This window comes from Fukomys damarensis, unplaced genomic scaffold (genome assembly GCF_012274545.1).
Source record: "Fukomys damarensis isolate Sample0158 unplaced genomic scaffold, DMR_v1.0_HiC HiC_scaffold_34, whole genome shotgun sequence".
NCBI lineage: Eukaryota > Metazoa > Chordata > Mammalia > Rodentia > Bathyergidae > Fukomys > Fukomys damarensis.
Window position 1 is genome coordinate 2,194,601 of NW_022900946.1, and position 14,299 is coordinate 2,208,899.

Consider the following 14,299-nt stretch of genomic DNA (forward strand, 5'->3'; position numbering starts at 1 on the left):
GGAGAGAGAGAGAGAGAGAGAGAGAGAGAGAGAGAGTGGAAGACGACGAAGAAGAGGAAGAGGCGAAGGGGAGGGGAGGGGAGGGGAGAAATGAGTCCTACTAGAGTTCTTCTCTTTCCAGGTATCTGAGCCAATAGAAAGCTCCTTGTGTATGAGCCCCTCTGCCTTAGCCACCTGACAGGTGAATGCTGCTAAACCTCTTGCAATGCTCAGCACAGGCCTCTGCAGCTATCTGCCACACATCTACTATCGAGGGCTTCAGGGTCACTTGAGAGCCACAGGGAGGCTTTGCCTCTTGCAATCAACAGAATCTTCCTAGACACAGCTTCCTGGCCTGCAAGACAGACACTCAAAGCTAAATTCACAATGCTGCCGGAAGCTGGAGTCCCGTGAAGAGGTCCAGAGACACCGAAGGCCGGAAAACATCACTCAAGACAGAGCTCACCTTTGGAGGCCTGGTTAAATTCCAGCACCAGGAGGCCGTCTGGGCCCGGGGGAGGCTGTGCTTCTGGCTCCTGGTCCTCAGCACCGCTCTTCTGCCCCAAGGCCCCACCGAAAAGAGTGAGGTCACCTGTGGGGCGGCCCAGCAGCTCCTGGTCCTCAGGCTCGAGCTCAGAGACGATGTCTTCCTCAATAGAGTCAGAGTTGTCACTGGAATAGTCCTCTTGTTTCCTTGGTAGATACACACTGACTTCCAGGCTTTGTCTCAGCCCCTGCCACAGCCAAGGAGATGAAAAGTAAGATACGGTACTCTGAGAAAAAAACTCGGTTAAAAATAGATCATGTGAGCCGAAGAACTACATTCCCACCAAACTAGGACTTAATAATAACATCTCAGCCCGTGGGTTGCACAGCTTTGAAGATGAGGAGAAAAGAGCAGGAAGAAGGAGTGAGGCCACGGGAGGAACAGCGTTTACAGTGGTGACTGTGGTGTCTGCATCCTGGAGAGGCCACAAGAACTGTGTGTGTGTGTGTGTGTGTGTGTGTGGATGCGTGTGCGTGAGTGTGTAAGAGACGTTACAACAGGCTGCGGAGCAGAACCCCCAGGTCTTCCAATTGGCTGGGCCTGGGAGGGGCCTGCGGGTCTGCACAGCTGTGAGGCGCCTGAGGCTGCAGCTGGGGAACAAACTGTGCATGCAAACCCCAAGGACCCCGCGCAACCCAAACGTCCGGGTGTCACACGTCCACAGAGCGGCTGCGGCCGTCACCACATCACAGATGTTCAGCGCCAACGGCGACCACTGCTGGTCTTCGCACATTTGTCTCCCCGTAATGACAGGCCGGGCATCAAGATCTACAGATCCACACTTCACCGCTTGACTACAACAGCCTGATGACTTTTGCATGGCTATTTTGTCTCTATGACTAAGCATCAAGACCTGTATTTGGTGACCGGAGACATTATCACCCAAACCAGGACACCGCTAAAGGGAACAAGGGACCCTCTGACATTTACACTAAGACTAAAGATACATATTGCACTGCCTGGTCAACCAGCATTTCCGGTCAGCTTTGTTACGCTGCCCTCTGACCCTCAAAATCGAACACATTCTAATAAAATGAAAAGTAATCAATGAGGGTTTGATGATTGACCAATAAACCCAATAGTTGTGGTAGGTTGAAAATGGCTCCTCGAAGACTCCACACCCCAATCCTAGGTACCTGTGAACCACCGATGACTCAGGAAGAGTAGTTATCTCTCTGTGGAAAATTTGTACCATCCTAAAGTCCTCCTGGACAGACGAGTGATAGAAATACAGACAGTAAAGGCGCTGCTGGCAAGGGCTCAGGAAGAAAGCTGTGTAACCGGGAACTGGAGGGGGAAATGGAGTCTTGGCTGAAACGCCCCTGGCCTCACGACGCCCTTGGATATTTAGCTCCAGAGATTTCCAACTCAAGTGTGGAAGACACGGTCTGCTTTCCTCTTGCTGCTCGAGGTGGAAGGCAGGAGGAAAGACGGGCCGCGAAAGAACTGTGAAGGAAGGAGGAACTGGGACTCGCTCTGGCAAGTTCTCTGCCTATCCAGATTGCAGAGGGTGCTAAAATTAGGAGATTCGCTGTCAGGAAAGAGTGCCGAAGAGAAAGCCTAGGGTGTGGCGGGGTAACTTTCTGCTAGCACCTCAGAAAGGTCTGCAGTCCGAGAGCATTCGGTCTCAGAGTGGGCTCTGAGAGAATTAGGCGTGGGCTCCCTTAGGCCTAGCAGAAGCCGGGAATAGAGACGGAATTGTCCAGGAAAGACCCACACAGGAGCTGCCGAACTTGTACAGGAGTCCCGTATGGCTTTTGAGAATGTCAAACTAGCAAACTGTCGGTTTGGGCTGAAAGGGAGACTCAAAGGACAAAATGGAAGGAGGCCACCACACTCCTCAGTTCCCCAGGCAGGGCACAGGCGGGTGGGCTGCCCCTCCACATACAAAAAAACAAAACAAAACAAGAGACTTAGTGAAACCCTGCCTCAAAGTAAAAAATAAAAAGGGCTGGGAATGTAGCTCAGGGCAAAGGCCTTGTGTTCCATCTCTAGTATTATTATTTTTTCAGTATTATTGAAACAAAACAAAACACTAAACTCCCTTGCATTCAGTTGTGGCACCCAGCAGGGCACACATGGACATACTTTACTCAAGGCACACATATATACAATACGTGTACACACACACACACACACACACACACACATTACATACAGATCTAGATTCTGTATAGTTGGCTCCTTCCTGGCTAAGGAAAAGCACACATCATTTCTCATACAAGGCAAGCAAAGCTTGGGAATGCAGCCCGGGAGATGCTCATGCATTAGAAAGCCATCTGCTCCAAGGGCAAAGGGCTGACAGGCTAAGGAGCACCAGCCCCTGGAGAAGCCGCCAGGACCTTTCCATCTGCAAGAGGGGGACCTTGGGTTGGCCCCTTTGAAAGCCAATCTGGCCGAACTTCAAAGGGGAACCATGCTGTGGGATCTACCAGCTTTGAAGTCATCACCCAGAAATTTCTCTGTGAAAACTTACTTTATAGCTCTGCTTTAAAACCTTGTTGGATTCCATTTCAGTGTTCAGTGTTTAAAATGTGAAGTTCAAGCCCTTTCTACAGACAGCCCTCCACATGGAGCTGGGCCGTAGACGGGGAGGTGCAGAGCAGAAGACAGGGACTGCACACAAATTAGCCTCTTCACTGGAGAGCCAGAGAGGTGGCAGGGGACAAACACTGAAGACTTAAAGGTGGGTGCTGGAAGAGCAGCATCGAAACGCCTCTCATCTGCCTGATCTTCCTACTTCTGCTGGGCTAGGAAAAGGGCAAAACCAGGCAACCATCAAGCCCCACATTCTGCAGTAATGGTAACAATAGCTACATCACCAAGGACAGTAAGAAGCCAGCACCACTAAGCTGCTGTTACACCTCGGGCACCAGGATGAGCTGTCACATCCCGTACCTCTTCCCGGCCCCACAAAGCCCAGTGCAGCGGGTGCTCTCGTCCTGGCTCAGAGCACTGAAGCACAAGCTCCAGGTCTCAGGGCTGATAATGGCAGTGCCAGGGCTCGGGGGAAGCACCGGCTGCCTCCAAGGCTGGGCTCTGAATCCCACAGCCACGTGCATTCCCTGGCTGGTGCCAGCGTGGAAGCGAGTGGGCTCTGGGGAGGGATGAAGTCAGGTGTTGGGTGACTATCCACTGAGTGCCAGGGCTTGGCGACACCTGGCCAGAAGAGCTATGGATCAAAGTTCATTAAAAGTACAGAGTATGTTGAGTGTTACTGGATGAAAGAGGGAACCTCGAACTACACTTAGAAAGTCAGTGAATGACCCAAGGGCCTGGTCACTCTAGGCCCCGGCCTGGGCCTGACCCCTGCTGCTGCCCTCTGTCCCCAGATGAGCCGCTGAGCTGCCAGCCCCACCTGTAATGTGGCAAACTTCGCCCGGACGCCCTGCCAAGCTCGCTGAATGGAGACGATGGACAACAGTTATGAATTAGTGTTTCCTGACAGTTTTAGCAGGGTTTCAATTTTCGTGCAAAATTTTACATTGTAACGACAGCATAGTCATCTCCATTTTTCAGGGTCTACGGAATTTGCCAATAAGAAGCATGATGTTGGACCATCAGGACAGAACAGACGCTTTCAAGCAGGCCAAGGAGGGAGCAGCAGCCCTGGGCAGAGGTCGCCAGCCGCCCCAAGGCCCTCCCCTCTGGCAATGTTTCTCCTTCAAGCAGCAGCTGTATGAAACTGAGATTCGAATACCTTCAGGCTGGCATGCACTGCTGGTTGCAATAATTCCCACTAAATCCTATTGCCTTATATGAGGCATTTTACACACTCATATTACCCTGGCCCAAAAAGGCTTTTTATTCTGCACCAAAGGCATAGTTGATTGACTTGGTCTTCTTTTCATTCATTCATTTATTCAACAAATATTTTGTTGAAAAATATTTGTCCATGGTAATAAGCAAGTGTGGCTGCTAAGTGCTAGGGTCAGAATAAGGGCAGGTAATGTTCTCACTCTCGTAGAATTTATACTCTGTCGACAAAAAACAGACACTCCAGAAGAAAGCCCGAGTGTAATGAGAGTCAAAGCCCAAACCCAAGGCCTCGCAGGCCATACCTCACACCAGTGGCTCCTAAATCAAGGGTTGCTTAAATAGATGTCTTGTGCCCTAACTTCAGGGTGCTGTGTTTAAAAAAGAATAATCACATGCTCCTACATCCATCTCCACAGAACCGTGGCTAGGGAAATTTGAATTTTACATGTACTTCAAATATGAGGACCAGTCAAAGATACGGAGAATGTTTAAATTTGGGGGAAAACTTATTACAGTAAAAGATATTCCTACTGACCGCCCTCAAGATCCCCCTCACCTTGAGCACGCCGATCTTGGCGTCCTTGTCACTTTCTGCAGCGGCTCTGGACGCCCTTTTCCCAAGCGTCTTTAGTCGCCATGTCACGGCCAGCACAATGTCCTGAGTCAGCCCAAAACCTTTACCTTCCATGGTTATCTTGACTTTGGGGAAGAGGTAGAAGTCACGCAGTGTCAGATCCAGTGAGTGAGGCAGATGAGGACACACTGCGAGGTTTTTATTCGATAGCAACTGCCATAAATGCTTTGAATTAACTCAGGACAGGACTCAAAGCCCTCAGCACCACCATGTCTCAGTGCCCTCACCTGCGCCTGCCCAGAATCAGAGGGCTCGCCGAAAGCTCAAGAGCCAGGGACCAGAGAGAGGCCAAGGACCAAGAATGTCACCAGCTAACTAGGAACTCTGAGCAGTGCCTGAAAGACAGAACAGCGATCGCATCTAGGAAGACCCAAAGGCAGAGAGGTCTACAGACCAAAGGAGGGGCTTCCGGGTAAGATGGCAGAATAAACACAACTCAAGTGACTCTGCATGACAAGAGCTAGAGTTACAAAGGAGGTGCTATAATCCAAGGACCCAAGAGACCTGGAAACGAAGGAAGGGGTGACTGGAAAGCAAAAAGCGTGATGAGACAGAAAAGCAAGGCAGGGCAAGGTGTGAAGCAGTACGCAACGCTGACCCCAGCTGCCGAGGAGAAAGAAACCAAGGTAACCCTGAAGAGGGCTGGCAGCCCTGGCCCAAGAGAAACCAGGGTTACTGCAAGCTATAAATCGTGTGAAGACTGAGTCTGAAGGTGACTTCGGTAGTGTGGCAGGCTAGCTTTGGAGAGGAAATCCACCCAGCACTCACCATACCTCAGACTGTGCTAACCAGGAGCCATCTTGGCAGAGAACTTACTGTTTGGTACTGAGCTACTCTGGAAATCCAAAGCCATGGACCCCCCACACTTCAGGGTTCCTGGGGGCACCCAGCAGTAGAGACAGGGTGAGGCGGTCCTGAGAGGGAGGGTTAGCTGCAGGCCTTCTGAGAAGTGCAAGCAGCAGTGGGCTAGGGTCTGGGCTGACTCTGGAGGGACAGGATCAAGCCAGGGGGTCTGCTTGGTTCCCATGGCCGCCCTCCTTCCAGCATGGAACTCAGTGGTTTGTTTGTTTCACCCACTCTCAGATGTGTGCAGGAACTTGTCCTTGCTTGCATATTTGCTATGCCCCAGCCGCACAGACAGGTGACTCTGGAACCAGTGCGGCACTCACCAGCCCACATGTGTAAAGCTGGTTGGGGACAGTGCATGAGGAACACCGAGGCAGGGGCACTCATGAACAGCCCTGCCTGGAGGGGAAGGTGGGGCAGGGCTCAAGATTGGCAGAGGTTAGTCAGCCTTTTACGCAGGAGTCCAGAGGAAACACAACAGGCCTCAACTCCGCCACACCTGGTAGAAATACAACTCAGTTTCTCTCCTCCACACCTGATGGATTCCAAGATTACAGGTCCCGGAAGGAAACCTTACCCATCCAAACACTCACTCCTCAGTGTGAGGGAATTTTTTTAGACTCTTTTTTCTTTTTCCCCTATTTTTTCTGTTATCATTTTTCCTCTTACTTCTAACCAATTTACTTATTTTTATTTTTTATTATTTAATTGGACTTTTAATCTCTGACTTTTCCTCTTCTCTACTTCCTTTTAAAAAAATCTTGCTGCTTCTTCCACTTTTCACTTTCTGTGACCCTTCCACTTCTAGTACTAGGACTTTATTATTACTACTTTTAACTTTTATGTAATTCTTAGCCTTTTAGTTTATATTATTTTGCCCCCTTCTATTGTTACTGGTGGTACAGCTGCTGATTTTAAGTGGCTTTTACTGTGCTTTAATATCTAGTTTGTTTTTGTGTTGTTATGTTAGTGCAATTTGTTTTCCCCTCTCGGAGCCACACTGGGGATCAAATCTTCTGAACAAGGCTGCTGGTTGAAATCCCCATGTAAAAGGGAAGGAGCTATCCATCCAAACAGGTATACAACTTGCAATGTAGAAACACAAGAAATATGAAGAAATGAGGCATTTCTCAAAAGGTTAATAACCCTGCAGGTAAGTGAACTCCAAGATGGGAAAGAGATAAAATGCTGGACAAATTCAAAAGATTGATTTTTTTAAGTGATCAATGACTTTAAAGCAGACACAAATAAACTGAACGAACTAAAGAAGACAAAGCAGAATATGAAAGAGCAATTCAACACAGAGATAGAGATTCTGAAAAAGAACCAAACAGAAATCTTGGAAATAAAAAGCCCAATAAGTCAAATAAAAAGCTCAGTGTAAAGATTTACCAATACACTGACTCAAAAAGAAGACAGAATTTCAGGACTTGAAGATAAGGCTGACGAATTACCACATTCAGACAGTAAAAAGAAAAATAAGAAATTATGAACATAATATCCAAAAACTGTGGGACACAAATAGAAGACCAAGCTTATGATTTTTTTTCATAGAAGAGGGTGTCAAGGTACAGACAAAAGACACAGAAAATCTATTCAGTGAAATGATAGCAAAAATTTTCCAAATTTGGGAAAGATATGGGGATCCAGGTAAGAGGGCATTTAGAACCCCCAAATCGCCATGATAAGAAAAGAAGCTGCCCAGGTCATTTTATAGTTAAAATGTCAAGTAAAAGTCAAGGAAAGATATTGAAATCTGTAAGAAAGAAATGCCAAGTCACTTATAAAGGTAAATCCACTAGAAAACTGAAGATTTTCAGAAGATCTAAAGGCCAAGAAGGCATGGAATGAGATACTTCAAACCCTGAAAGAAATTATCTGCCAATCTGTTATAGAGCAAAGAAATTCTTCAGAATTAAAGGAGAAATAAAGATCTTCCACCCTAAGCATAAACTAAAGCAATTCATGACCACTATTCCATCCATGCAGAAGATACTTAAAAGAATCCTATACACAGAAGAGGAAGTATAGACAAGCAAATGAAAATGAGGAAAGAATCAGACTTTATAAAAACAATCAGATGACAGGCATTAGTACGTACCTTTCAACAGTAACTCTGAATGTAAATAATCTTAATTCTCCAATTAAAAGACAGAGACTAGAAGACTGGATTAAAAACTAAGACACAATTCTTCACTGCCTGCAAGAAACACCTCACCAGCAAAGACACACAGACTGCACATTAAAGATTAAAAATAATATCCCACACAAATGGGATCTGACAGTAAGCAGGAGTAGCTTTACTCATATGTGACACAGGAGACTTTAAGCCAAAATTAGTTAGATGAGACAACGAAGGTTACTATGTATTAGTAAAGGGAACAAATCACCGAGAAGATATTAACAGCTGTACATAAATAAACACACACACACACACACACACACACACACACACACACGTTGGTACAGCCAATTTCACAGAACACTGTTTGTAATACAGGGAGAGATACAATAATAGTGGCTGACTTCAATACTCCACTCTCACCAATAAAGTTCATCCAGACCCCTCCCCACCAAAATCCACAAAGAAAAGCAGAGTTAAACTACTCCACAGATTGATACTTAAACCAGAAATCTATAGAATATTCCATCCAACATCTGCAGAATACATAGTCTTTTCAGGAGTTCATGGAAGTTTCTCCAAAACAGATCATTTAGGCCACAAAGCATGTCTTAGCAAATTTTTTAAAAATGAAATAATTCCTTGTATCTTAGAGAATAATGAGATGAAACTAGAAATCAATAAGAAAAACTAGGGAGACTTAGTTGACACAGAAATTGAACAGTTCATATTTGAACAATCAGTGGGTTGTTGAAGAAAGCAAAGGAAATGCAAATAGAAGAAACACAATATATCAGAATCTGGGGCACAATGAAGGTGGTCCTACGAGGGGAGTGCAGCTATGCGTGCCTACATAAAAGTCAGGGATATCTCAAATAAGTAACCTAGGGCCAGGGATTTAGCTCAGTGGTTTCACCACCTGGCTTGCAAGCCCAAGGACCTGAGTTCAATCCCTGGTACCCCCACCCAAAAAAAATCAAATAAGTAACCTAATGACGCATCTCAAAGCCTTAAAAACACAAGAATAAGCCAAAAGCAAACCCAATAGAGGGAAGGAAACAAAGATCACAGCTAAAATTAATGAAATAGAAACTAAAAGAATACAACAAATCAATGAAACAGCTGGTTCTTGAGAAGATAAACAAAATCAATAAACCCTTTGCTAAATTAACCTAAAGAAAGAGAGAAAAGACTCAAATTAATATAATTAAAGACCAAAAAAGAAGATATTACAAGAGATACCACTGAAATTCAGAGGATCATTAGGAACTATTTTGCAAATCTCTGTTCCAGTGAATTGCAGATTCTAGAAGATGCAAATAAATTTCCATATGACCTACAAAAACTGAACCAAAATGACATAAAAAACCTAAACAGATCAGTAATAAACAATGAAACTGAAGTAGCAATTTTTTTTTTTGTTTTGTTTTTGTTTTTTTGAGACGGGGTCTCACTGTATAGTTGAGACTGACCTGGAACTCACTATGTAGCCCAGGGTGGTCTTGAACTCAGAGCCATCCTCCTGCCTCAGCCTCCTGAGTGCTGGCATTACAGGCGTGCACCACCACGCCCAGCCTTAAAGTAGCAATTTTAAAGTCTCCCAACAAATAAAAGTCCAGGACCAGATGGATTTACTGATGAATTTCGCCTGAATAAGAACTACCACCAATGCTCTTAAACTATTCCATAAAGGGAAGGAACATTTCTAATCTCATTCTACAAGGCCAATATCACCCTGATACAAAACACACACATGCACACATGCGCATGCACATGTGTGCACACACAAAACTATAGGCCAGTCCTCAGTAATACAAAAGTCCTTAATAAAATACTTGCAGGCCAAATTCAACAGGACACTGAAACATGATCAAGTTGGTTTCGTTCTAGGGGTATAAAGATGGTTCAACATGCAGAAATCAATAAACATAACTGTGGTGGAATGACTAATGGTCAGCTTGTATTTCCCAGCTGACATGAATCAGTGTGACTGGGCATGAAGGATCCATTACAAATGGCCATAAAAAGAAAACTGGAGGGGAAGATCTTGGCCTGTTGATTTTCTAGGAGAAGCTTGCTGCAGATGGTTTCCCTGATGCAAACTAGGCTGTTCTCGTTGGAGGAGGAGCTTGGGGCCTCACTGCCGATGGGAATAGCGGCCGTTCTTGTCAGGGGAGTTCTGGTCTTCACCGTGAGCGTCACTTCCTAGCTACAATGTGGATCCCTCAGCCTGTTGGCACAGATCCTTCATCTCAGGAGCATAGATTTTCTGGAGTCCACCACTGGCCTTTGGGCCTTCCAGGTGCAGATCCTCAATACGGACGAGCGTGAGACACTGCGGTGAGCTCTAGGCCACCGGCCGGACTCGAGGAGGACACTGCCTTGGACGCTAAGCCTTTAGCTGGACTTGTGCAGGAAACAGGCCCTCAGCTGAATCTTCTGGGCTTCTAGTGTGCGGTTAATCTCTTGAACTCCTTTGCATTTGACTTTTTGGGTAATTATCATAAAATAATCTTAGAAATTATGTGTCCTGTATTTCATGTATTCCATTGCTGAAATCTGCTGACTGCAAAATAACACACCACCATAAAAAGAATCGAGGATAAAAACCACATAATCTGGGCTGAGGATTTAGCTCAATGCCACCATGCCTGCCTCACAAACACAAGGTCCTGAGTTCGATCTCCAGTACCCCCCCAAAATCAAATGGTCATCTCAAATGTTGCAGAAAAAGCCCACAACAAAATTCAGCATCTCCTCATTATAACAGCCCCAAGAAATTAGGCACCGAAGACTCATACCTCAGTATAATAAAAGCTATATATCCATAGCCAAGACAAAATCCATAGCCAACATCATACTGAATGGAGAAAAAATTTCAAGCATTTTCTCTAAAATCACGAATGAGACAAGGATGTCCCCATGTTCACCACTCCTATTTAATAGAGCACTTGAAATTTTAGCCATAGCAATTAGGTAACATAAAGAAATACAAACGGGAAAGGAAGAAGTCAAGTGATCCTTCTTCGCAAATGAGGTGCTCTTTCAACACCCTAAAGAATCCACTGAAAGACTTTTAGGTCTGATAAACAAACAGCAAAGTAGCTGGATAAAAAAATCAACATCTTTTTATAATGAACTCACTGAAAAAGAAATCAGGAAAATAACTACACTCTCAATAGCTTTAAAAAAAAAAGCAAAAAACCTACAAATCAGCCAGGCACAGTGGTGCAAACTTGTAATCCCAGCACTCAGGAGGCTGAGCCAGGAGGATCGCTGTGAGTTTGAGACTAGCCTGGGCTACACAGTGAGTTCCAGGTCAGTCTCAACTACATAAAACAAAACAAAACAAAACAAAACAAAAAAACCCCTACAAATCAGCTGAGCACAGTGGCTGCACGCCTGTAATCCCAGCACTGGGGAGGCTGAGGCAGGAGCACTGCCTATGAGTTTAAGGCAGCCTGGGCTACAGAGTCTCACGAAACAAAACAAAGAAACAAACAAATGAAAAGGCCCCCTATAAATTAACCTAACTAAGGAGGTGAAAGAACCTTACAATCACAATTACAGAATAATGAAGCAAGAAACTTAAGAAGTCATTAGAAGATAGGAAGGCCTCCCCTGTTTTTAGAATTAATTGTTAAAAATCACCATATTACCAAAATTCAATGCAATCTCCATCAAAATGCCAAAGCAATTCTAACTTAAACAAGCAATACTGGAGGTATCACAATACCTGACTTCAAAATATACTACAGAGCCACAGTAAACCACAAACAACATGGGACTGGCAAAAAAACCAGACATGTAGACCAATGAAACAGAATAGAGAAATAACCCCATCCAGCTACAGCTACCTCAATACCTGATTACCTGATTTTTTTTTTTTTTTGACAGTGTCTAACTTTGTAGCCCAGGCTGGCCTCGAACTCTTAGCAATCCTCCTGCCTCAGCCTCCCAGTACTGGGATTATAAATGTGCACCACCATACCTGGCCCAGCTACGATTCTTGATGAAGTGGCCAAAAACATATACTGGAGGACAGAGTATCTTTAATAAATGGTGTTGAAAAATTGTTTACTTATATGTAGAAGACTGAAACTAGATCCACATCTCTTGTTCTGTATAGGAAACAATTCAATGTATATCAAAAACCTAAATATAAGACCTCAAAAAATGAAACTGAAGTTGGGCATGGTGATGCACACCTGTAATCCCAGCACTCAGGAGGCTGAGGCAGGAGGATCGCTGTGAGTTCGAGACCAGCCTGGGCTACATAGTGAGTTCCAGGTCAGTCTCAACTACATAGTGAGACCCTGTCTCAAAAAAACCAACAAAAATGAAAGAAAGAAAGAAACTGATAGAAAACAACATGGGGGAGACACTTCAAGATACAGGCACAGGAGATGACTTCCTGAGTAGGACTCCAATAGCTCAGGAAATAATAGCAAGAAGTGACCAATGGGTTGGCATCAAGTTAAAAAACCACTGCACAGTAAAGCAAACAATTAACACAGTGAAGCAACAGTTTATAGAACAGGAGGTGATCTTTGGCAGCTACTCTTCCAACAGAGGATTAGATGCCTTGACATATAAAGAACTCAAAAAAACTTAACTCCAAAAGAACAGAAAATCCAATAAAAAATGGGCATATGTGGAACAGCACTTGCTTAGCATGTGCAAGGCCCTGGGTTCAATCTGCAGTAGTAAGGGGGAAGAGAGGCAGAAGAACTGGATAGACACATCTCAGAAAAGGAAATACAAATGGCCAGCAATTACATTAAATGTTCAAAATCTTTAACCATTAGGGAATTATAAATCAAAACTATAACGAGACTCCATCCCAGCCCAGTCAGAATGACTATCATTAAGAATACAAATAAATAGCAAGTTATGGTGGCTCACGCCAGTAATCCCAGCACTTGGGAGGCTGAGGCAGGAGGATCGCTGTGAGTTCAAGACCAGCCTGAGCTACATGGTGAGTTCCAGGTCAGTCTCAACTACGTAGTGAGACCCTGTCTCAAAAAAACAAAGAATACAAATAAATAATAAAATCTGGCAAATTTTGGGGGAGAAAGGAACTCTTCTCACTCTTGCAAGGAATCTAAATCGGTATAGCCACCGTGGGAATCAGTATGGAAGTTCCTCAAGACACCAGAGGCATGGGGGGTCTCAGATGGAAGGACAGCAGACTCGAAAGCCCCACCACCCATTCAGGGGATCAACTCCCTGAGACAGGCACCAAGCTTAATTAACAAAAGAACTATACGTATTTGGAGAAAGTTAATAGGATCATTAGAAGGTGACTACTTTAGATACAGAACATTCCCACCCTCAGAGAGACTTGAGAGGATATTTCATGGGCTGGGGTTGTAGCTCAGTGGTGCCGCACCTGCCTTGCAAGCGCAAGGCCCTGAGATTGCTATGATGTCTGCCCCCCCCCGTTATAAACCTCAAACATGTACTAATTACGAGACAAAATAAAGTAGAAGATAAAAACAAAAGAACTTACTAACATTCCAAACTGATTAGAAATACCTGACAATGAAAGCACTAGCTAGTCAAGTTTGTGGGGTGAGGACAAAGCTATTTTCCTAGGGAAACTGATAGCCTTAAAATGGATAGATTAGAAAATAAGGCTGAAAGCCGGGCGTGATGGTGCATGCCTGTGATCCCAGCATGTGGGAGGCTGAGGCAGGAGGATCACTGTGAGTTCGAGGTCAGCCTGGACTACACAGTGAGTTCCAGGTCAGATCAGTCTCCAAATAAAAGTTAATTTAGGAAGCCACATTATGGAGAAAGGAGAAAGACAAAATAAGCTAAAAAGTTTAGGGAAGGAGTAAGATAAAAACAGAAATGAAAGAGATGGAAATAGAAAACAATAAATAAATAAACATGTGACTGAATAAAGTATACATGCTCAATAAAACCCAAAGCTGGGGATGGTTTGGCTAGATAGGCAAAGAGTGCTTTTCATATTTTGTTCAGTCTTCTTCTAAACTGTCTGAATCATTTTTAATAAGAAAGTATTTAGGCATTACATAAAATGGTAAGAAATAATGTGAAAATGCCTAAGAAGTTCTAAGTAGGCTATAAACGCAACGCAACGATAAAAAAGGTTATTAATTCTAATACTGACTCGGAGTTCATTCTTTCTTGTTGTTGAGGTTGGAAAAGTTGCTTTCGTGAGATTCCAGCCAGCTGGCGTCTTCCTCTGCGGATGCACCGCAGCCAGCGGGTCTGCACTTCCTGGTACGTGGCGCTGCTCTGTGTGGCTGCTCAGGAACGTTCCCACTGTCATGCTGTCACCAACACCCCACTCCGAAGGCAGCCCAGTGGGTGTCCCCTGTGCCCGTGAGGGGTCTCAGTGCACGGCAGTCTCTACCCTAAGGGCAAATCTGGCAGCGGGGGT

At 44.8% G+C, this 14,299-nt stretch overlaps 1 protein-coding gene across 4 annotated transcripts in view; it reads right to left on the minus strand.

Moving 5' to 3' along the window:
- Window positions 1-14,299, minus strand: part of Katnip (katanin interacting protein) — a 169,404-nt gene that overhangs the window by 78,604 nt on the left and 76,501 nt on the right. For all 4 annotated transcript variants that reach the window (XM_019207405.1, XM_019207406.2, XM_019207404.2 and 1 more), the window contains one exon: window positions 446-713. In XM_019207405.1, the coding sequence (XP_019062950.1) occupies window positions 446-713 (268 nt within the window). The remainder of the gene's footprint in view (window positions 1-445; window positions 714-14,299) is intronic.